Source organism: Phaenicophaeus curvirostris, chromosome 4, assembly GCF_032191515.1.
Source record: "Phaenicophaeus curvirostris isolate KB17595 chromosome 4, BPBGC_Pcur_1.0, whole genome shotgun sequence".
In the NCBI taxonomy this organism is placed as follows: Eukaryota; Metazoa; Chordata; class Aves; order Cuculiformes; family Cuculidae; genus Phaenicophaeus; species Phaenicophaeus curvirostris.
Genome location: NC_091395.1, coordinates 66,916,432 through 66,933,674, shown reverse-complemented (window position 1 = coordinate 66,933,674; position 17,243 = coordinate 66,916,432). Strand labels below are relative to the sequence as shown.

The window sequence follows — 17,243 nt, the reverse complement described above, 5'->3', positions numbered from 1 at the left end:
AAGACCCTAATTCTCCTGAAAATATCCCCCCCCAATTATTCATGACCCAAAGGCAAAATTCACAAGAACTCCAGAAAAGGAGGCGATATTTTGGTTCAAGGTCACTTTGTGTCTCTCCTTACATGTTTCCTTGTATGGCCTAATACCTCTATGCTGTCGCTTTCTGATATTACAAAAAGTAGCCAATTGCACTGGTACTGTGTTTAATCTCCTTCCCAAGGGAAAGAAATAAATAGATGTTTTGTATCTATGTTTTATATTCTAATAGCACATATTAGAAAAAGCAGGAACATAGAAATGTATCTGCTTTTTAAGGAAAATATGAGCATGTGGATAATGGTCCATAATTCTTGATCAAGTCTTTCCTGAGTTTGGGAATAGATTGGCTTCTGAGTACTTTCTCTCCCCCTCAGTTTATAACCTGACCGATAGAACACAAGCATCTAACACTAGCCAGTGGTGTCAGATGTACTTCAGGAAACATTCATCAAGAGTCCGTGATATTTTTAGAAAAGAAAAAAATGTTCCATTTGTCATATTCATTCCAACTTCCAAAAAATTAAATATTTTCCATGCAATGGTGAAATTCCTTTCTGTTGACTTGGCAAAGAAAGGGCACTTTGAGCAGATTTTGTACATCTGCTACACCAGGAAAAACACCTGCTGAAAATTTTCAAGAGTTTCCCAGCCCATAACTCTAAACTTATTCAGTGCCTAAATTGCGTTTAAGTTTTATGATATTCAAACTCAGAGTAATATTGTTTAGTTTGCCTTTTCCTGCAAGAATATAACATGTTTAGTACGTCAGTGCCCTGCAAAGGCAACTTAACCTGCCGCTTGGTGATTAGTGCTGATAATCATAAATACTCTGGGAAATAAAATGTTATTCTTCTTCCTTTCATTATCTGAAATGGTAAAATGAAGTCAAGCATTTTGAATGTCACTGCCTAGAATACTATAGCACCATACAAATTGTTTCATATGGAATTTTGACAAAACAGGTAGCTGTCAAAAGCTGACAATTTTAAACTAACACCAACAGATTTTAGTCTGTTTCTGCTTCTAACCTCATTCACTAGCTTTCTTTACCAGTGTTCTGTATTTGCATGCCCATTTTCTTGTTACCAAATAAAGGCGTGTACTACCTCAGAGCAGCCACCGTTCTCTAGGTTATCTGTGGACAAGTCAGTTATCAGGATTGTAAGCATTTCAGAATACCTTAGAATTATTATCTTCAAGTCTTTTTGCTCCCTGCAAGTGCTCTGTTGCTTTCTTGGAGTGTATTTTCTTTGCGACTGAGCACATAGATCCTTGTCTGGGGAAGATCTGTGTTTCGCTTGCCCTGGTGAGAGGGCTCAAAGACCTAAATAGGATTTAGTTCTTATTTTTTTAAGGTTCGTTTCTTGAGTTGGTTGTAGAGTTTTAATAAGTATCACATTCTAGTTGGAAATGAGGGTAAGGGTGGACCATTGTGCTACTTCTACACGTTTCTGAATTCCTTCTTTAACCTCTGGACTGCAGGCTACTGATGCAAAGCTAGAGAGTGCCACCGCGTGGCTAGAGGCTCTCTTGGCTGGCAAACTCTACACCTTAAGCCTGCAAAAAGGTAGGTGTTAAAATTGGATGGATTAGATCCTGACAAAACCAACAAGAAGAACGCTTAATTTCTGTGAGGAGACTAAAGTTGCAAAAGTGGGGACATGAGAAAGCAGTGGAAGTCTTACTCTACTAGTAAAAAAAAAAAATAAAACATTAACGAATACCCAGTGATCGGGAATCCTGTGTGCCAGCTTCCACTCCAGAGACTATTCTATACAGAGGTGCTTTATGCAAGCCTTTCAGAGCATGGGTGATGGAGCCCAGCCTTTGTTTAATCCAAAGAAAATTCCTTAGTGATGAAAGATAGGGCTGTGCTCCCTTTTACACAGACCCAGAGAGCAGGCAGAGTTGGAAAGATGAAGAGAAGGACAGAGACCTTAGCCTACTAAGCAGGATACTCTGTATTGTGAAGTTTGAAATGTGAACTTCTACAGGCTGAGGAAAGCACAGGGGTTGAGGTCACTCCTTTCCAGTAATTAAATATTCCATATCATGGTAGCATCACTACCATTCCCCTCTCTGTAATACCATTTTAAAAATGAAGGGTTGACACTTGGCAGCATGTGTCCTTTCTTGATGAGAAGTATCTAGTTCTGTGTCTGACAAGGTTCTAGATATGTCATTGCTCATATGCCTTCTTAGAAGCAAAATCTTGTTACTTCAAATAAAGCAAGAATACCTACAGAGTGTCAGTGCCTGGCAGAGCTTTTCATAGCTCAGCAGGGATTTTTGAGCTCATTAAGAGAATCAAACTTTTGCTACTGACCAGTTATTTAACTAGGTCCTGGTAGAAGCCTTTTGAATCTTCATCTGCTTCCTATATCTTTTATTTATTTATCATTCAAACATCTCATCCCTGTCTTTTCTAATAAACAGACTCTGCAGAGATGTGCTTTTTACACCCTGTCTAAGAGACACCCAGGCTCCATGCTGTTCTGCCTTTTTGCTTCGTTAAACTAGAAGAAGGTTATCTAGCAAAAATCAATCATTTACACATAACAGCTATAGGAAAACAGACTCTTATATCTCAAATAATCAGACTTCCATTCATAAAGACTTGCACCAGGAAGATTCATCTCACCTTTCTATGGAATTGTATGCTGTAGTCAGTTGATCATTGTCTGATGCTAAAGAAAGTAGGGCCATTTGACAGGTGGCTCCTGAAGGGAAGATCAATCTTGCCACTCCTGATCAAAGGGAAAAGAACTTAACAGTAAAATCCTTTAGCCTAGATCCAGTTCCTCCTAGAGTTTGTAAATTCCAAATTCACTGTCCAAGTACATTGCATTTGTTACCTCAGAATCATAAAATGATCTTGTGCTTCCTGGAGAAAAAGGTATATTAATATATCTAACAGGTTTTGAAGCTGTTAAAACAACTAAAATCTATTTATATATCTAACAGGAATGTAGTTCTTTGAAATCCTATGCCTATGAATCACTTTAACCACAATGAGTAGGAAATCACAGAATTCCTATGTCATCAGAGCATGAAGAGAGAACGCAGGTGCTGCCTTTTCAAAAGCCAAATATATTTTTGCATGCTGTTTAACTGGCTTGAAGGAAAAGCCCAAGAAATTCAGTTTGCTGTGCACTGCCCAAGCACAATTTAATATTAAAGGGGGAATTAATAATAAAGGACTTGATTGTTATGAAGGCAAAAATTATGTGGAATCAGCGTAATGACATAAAGTAGCTCAGTAAGAAAGAATATAGGTCTTATCAGCAGAATTGAATTCCAGATTGGGAAGCGCAGCTTTCATTCCCAGAATACAAAGAGAGTGCCTATGATTACAGCAATCAGAACCAGAGAGATGTTATAAATTTAACTACTATGAAAGACAGATGAAATAGAAAATAGATTGTGAATAACTGAAAAGTAATTTAAGGAACAGAGAGAGACATCCACAATTTTCCCAGCCCTACAGAGGTGAAAGAGTTTTCAGGTCAAGACAAGGAAGAGGATATGGAATCATTAATTTCTCATGCTTAGTGGGACAATATATCACCAGTCTGAATCTGAGCCTTCAAAGTAACTTCATAAGACAGCCAAACCATATAACTTTAAATTTAATGTTTAGTTCAGGTCTGATTAAGTGTCACAAAACTTTAAAATGAGTGCAGAATTGCTTTGAGCAGTACACACATTTATATAATCAAAACTTCAGAGGTCTGATGCACTACCCAACGTAAAGCTTCCTTAATTTTTTAAAAGCAAACTGCTGAGATACATTTAATAATGTTGCTTATCTACAAGCTAATTATTATTATTAGGAATCTAATCCTCACTTCACTTTCTGGACCTCTGAGGTAAGTGCAAGATTGTGGAGAGTTACCTGGTCTACTTAAGAAGTCAAATTTTCTCTTCAAGGTAATTGACAGGTTGCAATTATTGTGATAGTAGCACCTAAGTGTTAAATAGACTCATCCTTACGGCACTCAGAAGAAGTTGATGTACTTCCAGACTCCCTGGAGTGTATCCTAATTATCCATTATCCACATTATAAATGTTTCCCCTCTCCTGCTAGGGAAGAAGTCAAAAAACTAGTAAGGAATTCTCAAGGTCAAAAGACAACAAAAAAGTCAGATACATGAACAGTATGTGGAAAGTGCACTGTGAATGATGACCAATTTGGGGAAAAGAAAGATTCTTAGGCAATGAACCAAAGCAATGAGAGTATATTGCTACACAGACCAGCAAAAAAAAAAAAAAAAAAAAAGATTTTTTTTTTGCTCATTTCCCCTCGTTTGACAGTATAAGTGAAGAAAATATGTAGCCAACAATATCTAGCTGGCTTCTAAGACTGTGCATGCATCTTCCAAAGACACTTCCATACTTCCATTCTTTGTAATGTCTCTTAAAATAAACTACCAAGTTCTTTATGAAGTTGTTACCGAAAATGAAAAGGCTTCATTACAAAATGTATCCGAATATTTAATTGCAAGAGTATTGGACTTTAAGACATTGATATTCCTTCTCAAAATATACAGCATGATCTAATATGTTATTTCTACCATAGCTTTGGTTTGAAAACATTTTGAGGCACAAAGCTTTAGAACCATCAAAATTAACAATCTAGAATTTTTGCACCTAAAGTGAAGTAGTACTTTTTTTTCTGAATATAACGTAGTTACACGCAAGATGGTAGGAAATGCTGTAGTAAGTCATTGCAGAAAATACTGACAGTTCTGAAAAGGCTCAGTTAAAAACAAAACCAGATAATTTGCCTTTGAAAAGAGGGAACAGGGCCCTCTCATGGCCACTGAAATCCACAAAACTACAGCTTATACATTAAGAGATTTCAGTTCTGGAAACCAATTATTTATTACAACACGTGCCTAAGTGCTTCAGGAATTAGAAGATAAATCTTAACAAGTGGCTATAAATACTGCAGTAGATGAATTTCATAGGAAAGGAGGGGTGAAGTATGGGGAACTGCATCAAACCAACTCTCAGAAGCCCCATTTAACATGCTTGTGCAAATATTTTTATCACATTAAGTAAACGCAATAGAGCTAGGTCATGCAAGAACAAGGTCATACAAAGAAAGCAACTACTGGTATAGAGTTTTTCTTCTCTATAATACTTTATTAAATATTTTTCATCGCATCTATGTATTGACCATTTTCCAGTTTCCAGCAAGGCAGAAACAGCAAAGAATGATTTAGTTTAAAAAAAAAAGACTGTTGGGTTTTGGGTTTAGTTCACTTAAACAAGTACAAGACTGTGTATCTTTGAGACAATGAAACATAGTTCACTGTTATAACAAACTGGTAATTTCATCTGGGATGCTGAGCTCTAGCTCACAGCACAGGCCTCATAACACACTGAATGCATTCTGCATCCTCTTACAAACCCAGGCAATATTTCTCCAAGTACTTCTGTAGTTGTTAGACTGCATTTTTCAAAGATGCTAATGAACTCTTATAACGCTGATCAGGCGCTAGATTTATTCTCCTAACATTCAGCTCCGTTGCGAAAGTTCTTGCCTTTTGATAGAAGAAGAGAGACATTTCCCGATCCACAAGAAAGTTATGGTAGATTATTGCAAGTCTTGTGTAAATCTTCAGTTGAGCTTTTTTATTGCCCAGGTCCATGGCAGCAGCAAGTGCCAAATGATAATAGCCTGCTGCATCAAAAGGATCCTGAAATGAGAGACAAAGTTAGTACCTTTATAGCACGACCAGTGTAAGAGGACATCCAAGCTCTGCATATTAGGTATCAAACAAGCATAATACAGATTTTGAACTTCAGTAGGTTTCCCATTTAATTATTTAAATTTAAATGCATAATAATAGAATGTGGTGAAACCTGATGTTATGAAACATTACTCAGTGTAATGATTTTCTGTAGCAGTTTTCAGTATTTCTTACCTTAAGATCGTAGAATATTATGTCTCCTAAGATCAAGTACACCTTGACGTAATACAGCGTTTCCTCCTCAAACTCCAGAGGAGAGGAACAGAGGGACAAGGCCTTTAAATAAAAGTGTTCAGCTAGTTCACAGTGACCCAGATGATGATGAATGGCAGCCAGACGATGATAAGCTATTCGTTCATTTAGCTGATTTCCTGATGAGATATAATGTATGAGTCAGGATAAAACCAAAGAAACAAAGTAGTCAAATTGTTTCAAACCAGAGATGCTATTTCTGGTTTTTCTTCTATATGATATTTGCTGATCTTATATTGAATAAAAATAATTTTGCTCAAGAGATACATGGTCAAAACCTGCCCTTTAAGAAAAATCTCACAGAATTCCTCAATTTCCCAGCGTAGGATTTGATATTGTCTGGCATATAGGTGTATAGGTATACACACCCTGCACATTCTCACAAAGAATACAAATAGTTTGAATGTATGGTAGATAATAGTATTAAGGACTCTCTCAACATTGCTAGGACACACTTTACATCAGAATTCATGACAAAGGTGATTTTCACACTGATCAAAATTACCTATCTGTTCACGTATGGAGGGGCAAGAGGGTTCTTCAATCAGTTGAAGAGCTCTCAGATTTGAAGAATAGTCATTTTGGAACCCAGCCCTACTGGATTTGACTATTTTTTCCTAGGTCAATTCAAGAGCAAGGTTATGAACAAATCTGAGAAATACATACAACACTCAAAATCCACTTGGGACAATATTATTTATTAGTATTACAGCTTAGCTGTAAGAAGACTTGATTTGGACTTATAATGCCAGATTTAATCCTGTGCTTTACCAAAGTTTTCCATGTGACCTTGTAGTTAGAAGAGACAACAACAAAGGTGGTCATTCTTCAATGCAAGAAAAAATAACAATGATAGGATTATTAAGAAATCTTGGTAAGAAATCTAACAGACTTCAGGGGAAGAAAGCTTTTTAGAATTCTGCCTTCTGCTAGAGATACCAGTAATATTCAGCTATAATTGATATGGGACTTACCTAAACTTACACTGAGCATAAGAGATGCTCTTGCATATTCCAGACTTTCCTCATAAGACTTCAGATTCACCAGCAGTTCCACCAGTTTATTACATAACCTGAGTTCAGTGTTTTTGTTGCCAGTCTTAACAGCAAGTGGAAGTGCCCTGTCCTGAAATACATAAGAACAGCTTAAGTACAGCTGAACTCCAAGACAGGCTTCTATTTAATGCCATTTCAAGCAACTTGTGGTTTATTTTGCTCTTTGCATATGCCATATTTTACACCCAGAAGAGGAGGTGAAATCTTTTAGCACTATGACAAAGTACTCAGCTGCAACAGGTTATAAACTGTTTGCTGAGAAGATCAGCTTCTGGTTCAGCATCTGCAGAACAGTTGGTGTGATGGGAGGGCACCTATCAATTCAGAAGAAAAGCTGCACAAACCCTGTAGAAAGTCACTGCTTTCTCCTTTTCCCAAGTACCATTGAAAAAAATGTCTCCAGCAGCTTCAAACAATTCCATTCCTAAATTTGGATCTCCTGTGTAAAGAGCAGCATCTTGAGCAACCTGACAAGAAAACAAGGAATAGGGAAATAAAGTAAGTCTTGGTTACCTCTTGGTGATAAAATCATAAATATTAGCAACTGAAAAAAGACCTGTTAAGGCCTCTCATTATAGTATAAGAAAGGCTATATGTTATGGGACCATGCTTTGGTTTTGAGCAGGCCAGCAGCAGATGCTGAAAGAAGGAACATAAGGACCTGAGTGCATGCAGTGTTATGGTCTCCCTTTTTCTAGCAATAATATCCTGCTAACATTTGTCAGCAAAATTCTGTTCTTTTATATATATATAAAATATACACATATGTCATGTTAACAAAAAGGATTTCATGAAAGGCAGCATGCAACCTCCCCAAAGCAAGAATATCAGGATACAGAGTTATTGATAGGATAAGTAGGATAGAGAAAGGGGGCTTGCACATGAAGGAAGATGAAAATCCTTGCTTTGATTTCATGATCTTTAGTTTTCAAATTGCTTTCAGTGAATACAAGCCCAGCTCTTTACTTAGCACAAAAGCAGCAATGCTTTTCAGCCTGTTTTGGCTTCAAGCTCTTAAGGACTCTATTGCATCACAGTTTTGGAAGCTGTGTTTTACATGCAAGTTAAGATGTGATGACTTGCACAAATTACTGGCAGAGTGGTCATCCTTTTAGTGGGCAGAGTCCTGCTTTGAGACTTTCCTCACGGACAGGTACTGACTCTTTGCTTTAAAAACCAGGTTCCATACATTCACAGTACATAATACATATGCATGTCCCTGGCCCAATCCACTTAGGAAATATAGAGGACTGATAAAACTATACCATATGCTGATGTGGCTTTTGTATCATCATCTGGTGACATAAAAGACTTGGAGGCTATCAGTTAAAATAATTTAGTAAAAGAAAAAGAAATAACAGGCCTGTAGCACAGTCCCTTCTTGTAAACATATTTCTTCCATTTTCCTGGTAAGTATTCAAAAGTATAACTTAGGAAAAAATTATTGAAATAACCCCATATATTGTGTCTCAGTGCATTTTAAACTTGAAGTTGTTTTCTAAGTTATCCTGCTTTGTAATTTTGGTTTGGTTTTTCAAAACATCTTAACAATAGTTGTCTGATTATTTTATGTAGAGATCATATTTTGGTATTACTCATGCACCAGACAAAATACAGATCTTACTATATCAGGTTCTGCATACACCTGCACTAACAAGGGAGCACTCTCCCTTACAACAGGGGAGAGGTATTTTTAACCTCTGCAAAAGCAAAAGACTAATTCCTCAGGCACTTCAGTGAATAGTTAGGAGCCATACAGACAACAGTCAGATCTGGGCTGCAGTGAAGCTCTAAATAAGTCTCCAGATTATCCAGTTCCAGCAGCCCCAAGAGTCAGATCTCCATCTCAGGTTATCTCTCAGTCTGTATTTACAAGGCAGTAGAAGCAGCAGCAGGTCCCAGTTGGTTGCAGGGGGTCTGAGGTGTGCAAGATGCCTTTGGTCTCACTGTTGCATAGGCGGCAGCAGCAGCTCCAGCTGGCTCTGTGCTGTGCCATTCACAGCCACAGACAGAAAGCTTTAGATGCTTTGGAAACACTTCCTGAAAAAGCTATTCTGTTTTCCTGGGGATCTGGCCCACAAGCCAGCGTGTTAAGATGATTATCATATGTTACCCACCAGCAAGTAGCAGGCATACATGCTATGATTGCTGAAGCGCTGTAGAGCTGGTAGATGATGATGAAAAATACACAGAATTTACAACAGAGTAGGCATTAAGAGAGGCCATTACCCAAAATCATTTCAGAGTCAAGCAACAAATTAAAATGGAACACCACTGGAAAATGCCAAGACTTTCAGCTGTTAAGGATTACATAAATGGTGTTACAATATGTTCAGAACATCAGTCAGCAAAATCCTAGAGATTGTTATATTGAATTACCCTTTTACCATGCCACCTGCACCATGTTAACAATGTGTGCATGCCTATAAGTGTTGACAACATACCTGAATATAAAGATCCACAAGCTCATTCTGCCTCAGAACATAATATATCTTTCCTGCTCGTAGCCAAGCATATGCTTCTTTCTCCTTTTTCTGGAGATCTATAAATATACCAAGGCTTCTTTTGGTACATTCCAGAGCTGACCTGTAAGCCCTGAAACAGAAGAAAACTGCTAAGCATTGAAGGGTTCTTCAGAATAAAGAATGGGTTTTGGTTTTTTTCATAATGGAAAAAACTTTACATTTATGTAAAAAATAATCTGTTTCCTGGTTTCTTCTTTGTTTTTGTTTTTTTTTTTTCCTTTCTTTTTTTCTTTCTTCAAACAATGTTTCCTGCTAGATTGTTATCACATAATATTATTCTAGGTTAGTTTAGTTTAGATGTGTCCTTCTCCTACCTCAGGCTAGTGACAAGTGATAAAAATAATCTTTCCTTGTCTTTAGCTCTTCTATCATTTATGAGTTTTTCCTGCAAGCCTCAGGAAGGAATTGTGCCTGTAAATATTTTTTTTTTTTTTTACCTAAATATCACCTAGACATCCAACTTAAGCCCAATTCAGACTAATTAACAATTTTAGAAAAACTTGTAGTGGGGAGAGAGAATGGGGCACTATGTGATGAGTTCTAGAAGCACTTAAATGATCAGATTGTTGGTCAGCACAATTTTCTTGAAGTGTAAGGGCACTCTCCTCTCAAAAGAGCAGTCATAGTCTTCATTGAAAAGACTTGTCTGACTGATAGATTGTGTTTACAGCACTTTATACCAGACATAGAAGGCTGAGACTTCCTTTTAATCCTTCTGTCTTGTGACAGGCTCCCATCACCTTGGCCTAGTGCTTTTTCCTCCAAGCTCAATACAAACATTGAAATATAACATGAACTGCACAGTTACAGTGAATCCTTACACAGTGCATCTTTAGAACAGCCTACTTAGACCTCCAAAGAGATCCGAAACAAAGTAAGATGCATTTCACTCTATCAAGACTTTAGCTCTGTCTCAACAAGGTATCTCACCTGAGGGGGGGAAAAAAAAAAATGTTTTTACCACTTTCTGATTCTTACAGAAATTGAAAAGATCTGTCACTCATTTTATACTGACGCAAGGGAATAAAAATCCACTGAACAAGCCTGACATGTTTTCTTTCCTTTAACAGCCTTCTAATGTGAAGAAAGGCAAGAAGGTAGTTAAACTAGTTCTACTCAGCCCATTTACTGAATGCCACTTCCATTCTTCCTTCGCAGTTCTTGCTTTTACAGTAGATGGAAGTATATACCAATCTATAACCCAGCACAGCAGCTGGAACTGGTCAGGCTGTGGCCACAGTAATTTACAATAGAGTTTGTGACTCCAAAGACATCACTGTTTTTCTTATTTCATCACAGACACATATGCTTGTTACTCGGGACTCTTAGCCCAAAGAATACTGTGATACTATCATCTAATATCATATTGAGTATAGACTATAATCTAGTAGACTTACAAGGTTACACAGCTACCATTATTGGGGAGCCAAGTTCCTAGGATACATAAATTCCATGTACTATATGCACACAAAGCAGCAGCTTCTCCAGCTAGTTAAAACCTTCTGCAAATTCCAGGTAGCTTGAAATCTTAACCAACTCCTTTGTCTTCTGCCTGTCCAAAGGGTTTTCACTAACTACATCATTAAACAGTGGAGAACAAAGCAAAACAGAAAAGTTAGATGACACATTAGGAAAGCTAGATCCTTGAACTGGAGCCATTTAAAGCTAAAATAAGCAGCTACTCTCTTTATACAACCGAGGGCTGCTTGAAAGTACACAAATCTAAAGTGACTCCCTGAAAAAGGAAGAAATAAAATCAGACAAAGCTGCCATAAAAAATACTTTAAAATCGTCTAGCGAAATCTCTAAGTTTCCCCAGCACCTGTTAGTTTCTATAAATTTACTTGTACAGTCTGGTTTTTGATAAAGCAAACCAAAAAACCTGTTATCCTGAAAATAAGAGCAGTATAGAAAGGGCTGGAGACTGACACTATATAGTTTCAGTTTTGCACAGACTCTATATAAATTTTGGAAAAAAAAAAAAAAAAAAAGCAAAGCAGAAACCCGACCAAAACACACACCACCACATATCCTGAAAGAGAAACACTTACACAGATACAATTTGATGTCTGACCTGTTTGGAATATAGAAAAACAGTTTTATGAAAATCTATCATCACAAACAAGTCACCTGCTAGCAATAATCCTAGAGCTATAGCAGTTATCAAGAGTTGCATAACATATAGTACTTTTTAAGTGTATTTACAGAGATTTTTAAAGATAATTTGGTTCTTGAAGTGGTGCTAATCTCTGCTGAACATCATCTCCCTTGAGATGACAGTTCCTTTTAAAACCAGAAGTCTCTGCTAGCATTGGAGCCTTCAATTCTAATGAAAAGTACTGGCAAAGCAGAGTCAAAAAAAGTCACATTTAGCTGTTGCAAAAACTGAGATCCTTTAGTGTGACAAGAAAGTTACAGTCAGACTAAATCAAAGTCATTCAGCATGTCTTACCTTTCTGTTCCTAATGACAAATAAAGCTGACTAATGGTTTCCAAAATTTGTCCCTCCAGAACTTTGTTGGACATCTTTCTAGCTAAAGATAGCTGATACTCATTGTAGATGACACACTGAGCCTCATTGGGAACAACTGTACTGTAGAACTGACATAGCAGTTTAATTGCTTGTAGTTGACCTAGGAGAACAGATTCAAAATACCAGTGTGAATCTCTATTTTAAAATGAAATTTAAATTAGTTTTACGATAGTTCGTTCTTACTGTTTCACAAATTCAGCACTGTCAATGAATAGCAATATAAAAGTTATAACAAGAAAATTCCACTGCCAATTTCTCCATCTTCAAAGTTAACATAAAGGTCACTTCAAATTTAATCTCCAAAACAAAATAATAATAATAAGTCACCTTATGTATATATGCAGCCTTAATCATAGCAGTAAGAATAAATAACTAAAGCATGGGGCTTCTAAATACAACTATTATGAAAAGTAATCCACATCTCTGTTCTCAGACCTTTAAACTCGTGTCTGGTGCTGTTTGTACTACCAATGATGTTATAATTATTTTAAATATTATTTAACACAGAAATCTCTAGACTTTTTAGTAATTTATAAGTTATTCAGGTTTTTTATTAACATTTAATTTCTGACAAACCTAAGTACCACCAAAGAGCAAGGCAACACATATTTATTTCTCACCATTATGGGACAGAGCAAAGATTTCAATCACTTTTATAGCTATCAATAACCGGACATAAAATGTTGTTTAAGGAACAACTATAACATACCTATATAACAAACATTCTCAAACAGGGTAACTTCCATACCTTTGAGAGAAAAACAAAAAATGCACTTACTTTCCAGATGACTTGTCTCCATTGCAACTAAAAAAGCCCATTCATAATAAAATCTCCCTTTTTCTCTTTGAGTTCCACCAACATAGTAACATCCTAACTGAAGGAGGACTTGTATAAAGTCTTGGCCACAGTCCATACTTGGAAGTTTGCAGAATAGCTTCACTGCCCTGATATAATAATGTTCTGCCAGCTTGCTGGCTGCGACATGCAGGCAAAGTGCCCCAAAATTAGCCAGGGCTATAGCTTGGTTATGGGTCATATTAGTCTCTTCTGAAAGACACAGTGCTTTGTAGTAGCTCTCAGCAGCTTCTTTTGTATTGTTTGTTCTTTTCAAAGCAATAGCAAGCATATTATAAGCAATGCCCAGTTGATGAGGATTGCACCACGAAGAGTCTACAACAGCCTTCAAAATGGATAAAGCCACATCATATTGCCTGTAAAGAATATATAGCCAAGCAAGAGAAACCAAATAGTTAATAACTTGTCGTGGCTTAGCAGAAACATCAGAGTCCAGTGCTTTCGTCATGTAAACAATGGCTTTCCCATACTGTTTGTGGTAGCTGTACAGTTTTGCTAAGCTAAGGTAGATAGTGCTGCGTAGTCCTTCATGCTCACTAGTTACAGCAGAGGAAAGTGCTTGGATGAGGTAAGGTGCAATTTGGGATGGGAGTATTTGCTCAAGTTTTCTCAGACCACAGATCTTGGGAGCATTTTTGATGACCAAATCAATCCTTTTCAGGGAATCCATTAAACTACTGGAGCTCTGGGAAGGGGTGACCTTTATACAACTCAATACAATGTGAGGCAAACACTTCTCATTGTAGGACTCTGCTAGTTTGAAATAACAGTTGTTTGATAAGCTGTTTTGAAAACCCAAGTCATTAAGCAACATCTGAAACCGTTCCAAGAATGGCAGTGCCTCTTCGTGCTGTTTGCGTGCACTGTAATGCTTTGCCAGTAGAAAGCATGCCCTTGCCTCTGCATGTTTGTTCTGGCTCAAAATTGTCTTCTTCAGAGCGTACTTTAGAATATCTGACTCCAGGTCAGCACTGCAAATGTAGTTGGGAATTCCCATGAGAAGAGATGTAGCCTTGTCAAAAACATGAGCACATTTTTCTTTGTTTTTCTGTGTCAAATAGATGACTGTTAGATTTGTATAAAGAGCAATTGTAAAATACAAATCACTAAATCCTCCAGCTACTGCTCCCAATGCTTCCTCAAAATACACTCGAGCTTGGGAAAACTTCAGCTTTTTAACACTGAGCCTGCCTAAGAGAAAGCACAGCCTTGCTAGTGCCCAGGACATACCCGCTTTTTTTGCTGCTTCCCTTGCTGCTCTAAAAAAGCTAATCAGTTCTTCTTCTTCTGAAAACCCATAAAACATGCTATTGATGAATGGATAAGAGAAATCATACAGTTTTTTGAAGTTTTTGTCATACTCTTTCCTATTCAAGAATAGTAACAATAACTCTAAATTGTCAGATGCTTGACTATCATCTTGACATATATAGAAGCAAGGTCCTTCAAGTGGAGGAAAGATTTCCGTGTTTGGAGAGCTGGCAGAATCCTTTCCTTCAGCAGCTGGCTCTTCTGCCTGGTTGGCCTCCAAATTCTTGAAGTTCTTCAGGAATTCTTCTATCTTGCCATTCTTGCTAGTGGACCCCATTTTAGAATGTGAACATGGAATTTCTGAAATTCAAAAATAAGTTACAGATCACAACTTCAAGTCTGCATGCACACAAAGATCTTTGTTACACCAACAAAAACATTTCATCAGCAGAAGATGCTGTTAGAAAAAATATTATGTAAACTTACTGCACTTTCTTATCAGTATGTCTAGGAGACAAGCCAAAGGTGGGGAAAGAGAGACATCAAGAGGGATCGGGGAGGAGCAATTGTAGGAGACTGGAGGAGTGGGGAAAAATGAGACTTGCCTCCCATAAGCAAGCTGCTGATCAGTATGCTTGTCTAGCCAGGCCCTGTGTCTGATCCAACACTAATCCAAATTAAGTCCAACTTTAATTCAGACTGGTTTGCATCTAGGAATATACTCAAAAAGTATACTCTGAATCTATTCTGTTCTCTCTGTGTTTATATGAGCAAAAGAGATATGAAATACAATTCAGACTAACTGGTAAGCAGTAGAAGACTAGAAACTGGAAAGAATTAAGGTCTGAACTAGAGGCTGATAAAGGGCCCAAGCTCAGGGCATAGATTGACTTCAGGGCTAAGGGAACTCTGAAATTGAGCGTGCACAGGAGGTGAGTAAGGGTATGCTTATACTGGTAGAAAACTAAGGCAGGTTAGACTGGAGGGCAAGTAAGGCTGCACTGTTTAATTTGTTAAAGTCTCACACGAGTGCTGTGAGGGTGCCTGCAAGGATCCTGTTCTCCTGTCCACATTATCTCTGCATGGGCTTGCGTAATGTGTAATAAGATTTCTTCCTTTAATCAAATACCAACTCTGATTCTCTGCTGGCACAGACTAAATTTCTCAAAATTACAAAGTTTGTGGCAATTGATGTGGTTATTGATCTAAACTCTCCAAGTACTAACATTGCTGAATATCTTACAAATATAAAAAAATACAGACATGTCATCATTTCTTTAGCCCTCCCACTGTCATCCAGCAAGGTAATAGGGCAGGGACTAGGGATGTAGTTTGCAGTCTTAGTCAGTGTAAGCTTACAGCTGCATCTCAGCAGGAGTTTACTGAAGTAGCATATTTAGAGCTCGGTTTCCTTTGAATCTCATTTCTGAAACTGTTCAGCAGAATCGTAAGTCTAAAAACTGATACGTAGAAAAACGTAGTACAATACAAGTAATGATAGTGACAGCTTAGCAGCTAAATGCCAAATGAAAATAATTCTGCAACCTCATCAAAATGTCTCCTTTGAGAAATATATTTATGGGATGAAATTTTCTAGCAGATAGAAAATCTGCTAGAATTCAAAGTCAGTACTTGCCAGGTGTCCCATAAACAGTATTTTGCCCTGTTGAACAATACGGAGGGGTCAAGGGGTAGTGCATTTGAGTGTGTCACAGCAGTTCAAGTAAGTCACAGTTTGCAGTTGGATATCAGATGTCTTTCTTGGATCATGCCATCAGTGAAAACCCACAACATCTTATAGCAAAACCTAGTGAGAAAGGGTTACAGAAAAAAACAGGAAAGCTAACAAAGAAAGTTAGAATGTGAAGAGGCACTAGAAAGAGGAAAGCTGGTAAAGATACCAAAAATATCAGAAGCTGCATTAATTTTAAGTAAAAAGCGTATGCATATGAAGTATTACCACATTCATGGACCTTCTGAAATTCTGGTTCTTCTAATTGGTCTGTAAGAAAGAAAATAAAGCACATTAGTTAAGGTATCTTAGTTCTTTTTCAGTTTAAAATATCCTGAAATAACATTATTTTTTAGTTTGGAATTCTTTGTCAGAAGAATTGAATGTGACCTGGAAATTTGGAAGAAAAGAAATCCCCAAGTCTGACCCAAAGCTGACAGATGCTAGGGACTTACCCTACTGCTGATTCAGCTTACTGCTTTCTTTCTACAAGGTTACCATCATGCACCTACTCCTGCTCAGTAAGGTGGGAGACATCTGCATATCACAGAGTTGAAGCCAGCTTGTACTGCATGAAGGACGTATGACTGTTGCATTAAAATACAAGTGGGCAGTGTAGATACAATCATTCCCTGCAACCTGCCCCTAAAACGAGGTAATAAATTGCCCTTAATAGCACTACAATGAGTTTTAGTGTCACTCCTGTGTAGGGAATAATTATTTTGAGTAGTTTGCGTAAATAAGAGTTTCACACTTTTGTGACCAATAGCATACAGATGAAAAATCCCTGTAGCTTTTCTTTTAAATTCTGTACACATTACTATTATAGACCTAGTTTAAAACTTTCAACATAGTATGTCTGTAGAACTTTTAAACATTACTGTTTTGTGTAGAATATATTACTTAAGATATTTCAGTTGTCATGCTGCATTTCAGGACCATATTCACTGTCTTTCATATACTAGATGCAATATAAGTGCTACTTATATTACGAAGGATATATCTAGAAGCAAAGGCTTACAGAACTTGGTCTAGTTAAGTGGATGGAAAACTATTTTGCTAGCCTTTAAGACTGACCTCTCACTGACTGTTTATTTCTGGTCTCCTTTCTTTAAAAGTTTCCCTGAGTTTGGTGGACAAATGCCACAGATTTTTACGATAGTTGTAACTTAATGCTCTGAAGACCTAATTGAGGAAGTCCTCATAAGTAAATACTTCTCATTAGACTGATGTAGATGGAA

The 17,243-nt window shown here is 37.3% G+C and overlaps 1 protein-coding gene across 2 annotated transcripts in view; it reads right to left on the bottom strand.

Annotated features, from left to right (window-relative positions):
• Window positions 1–4,715: 4,715 nt before the first annotated feature.
• Window positions 4,716–17,243, bottom strand: part of SH3TC1 (SH3 domain and tetratricopeptide repeats 1) — a 34,092-nt gene continuing 21,564 nt past the window's right edge. For both annotated transcript variants that reach the window (XM_069856373.1, XM_069856374.1), the window contains 8 exons: window positions 16,231–16,272; window positions 12,942–14,630; window positions 12,083–12,263; window positions 9,550–9,700; window positions 7,450–7,572; window positions 7,025–7,175; window positions 5,973–6,169; window positions 4,716–5,744 (listed from right to left, as the gene is read on the bottom strand). In XM_069856373.1, coding sequence (XP_069712474.1) covers window positions 5,490–5,744; window positions 5,973–6,169; window positions 7,025–7,175; window positions 7,450–7,572; window positions 9,550–9,700; window positions 12,083–12,263; window positions 12,942–14,630; window positions 16,231–16,272 — 2,789 coding nt within the window. In that variant the 3' untranslated portion in view covers window positions 4,716–5,489. The remainder of the gene's footprint in view (window positions 5,745–5,972; window positions 6,170–7,024; window positions 7,176–7,449; window positions 7,573–9,549; window positions 9,701–12,082; window positions 12,264–12,941; window positions 14,631–16,230; window positions 16,273–17,243) is intronic.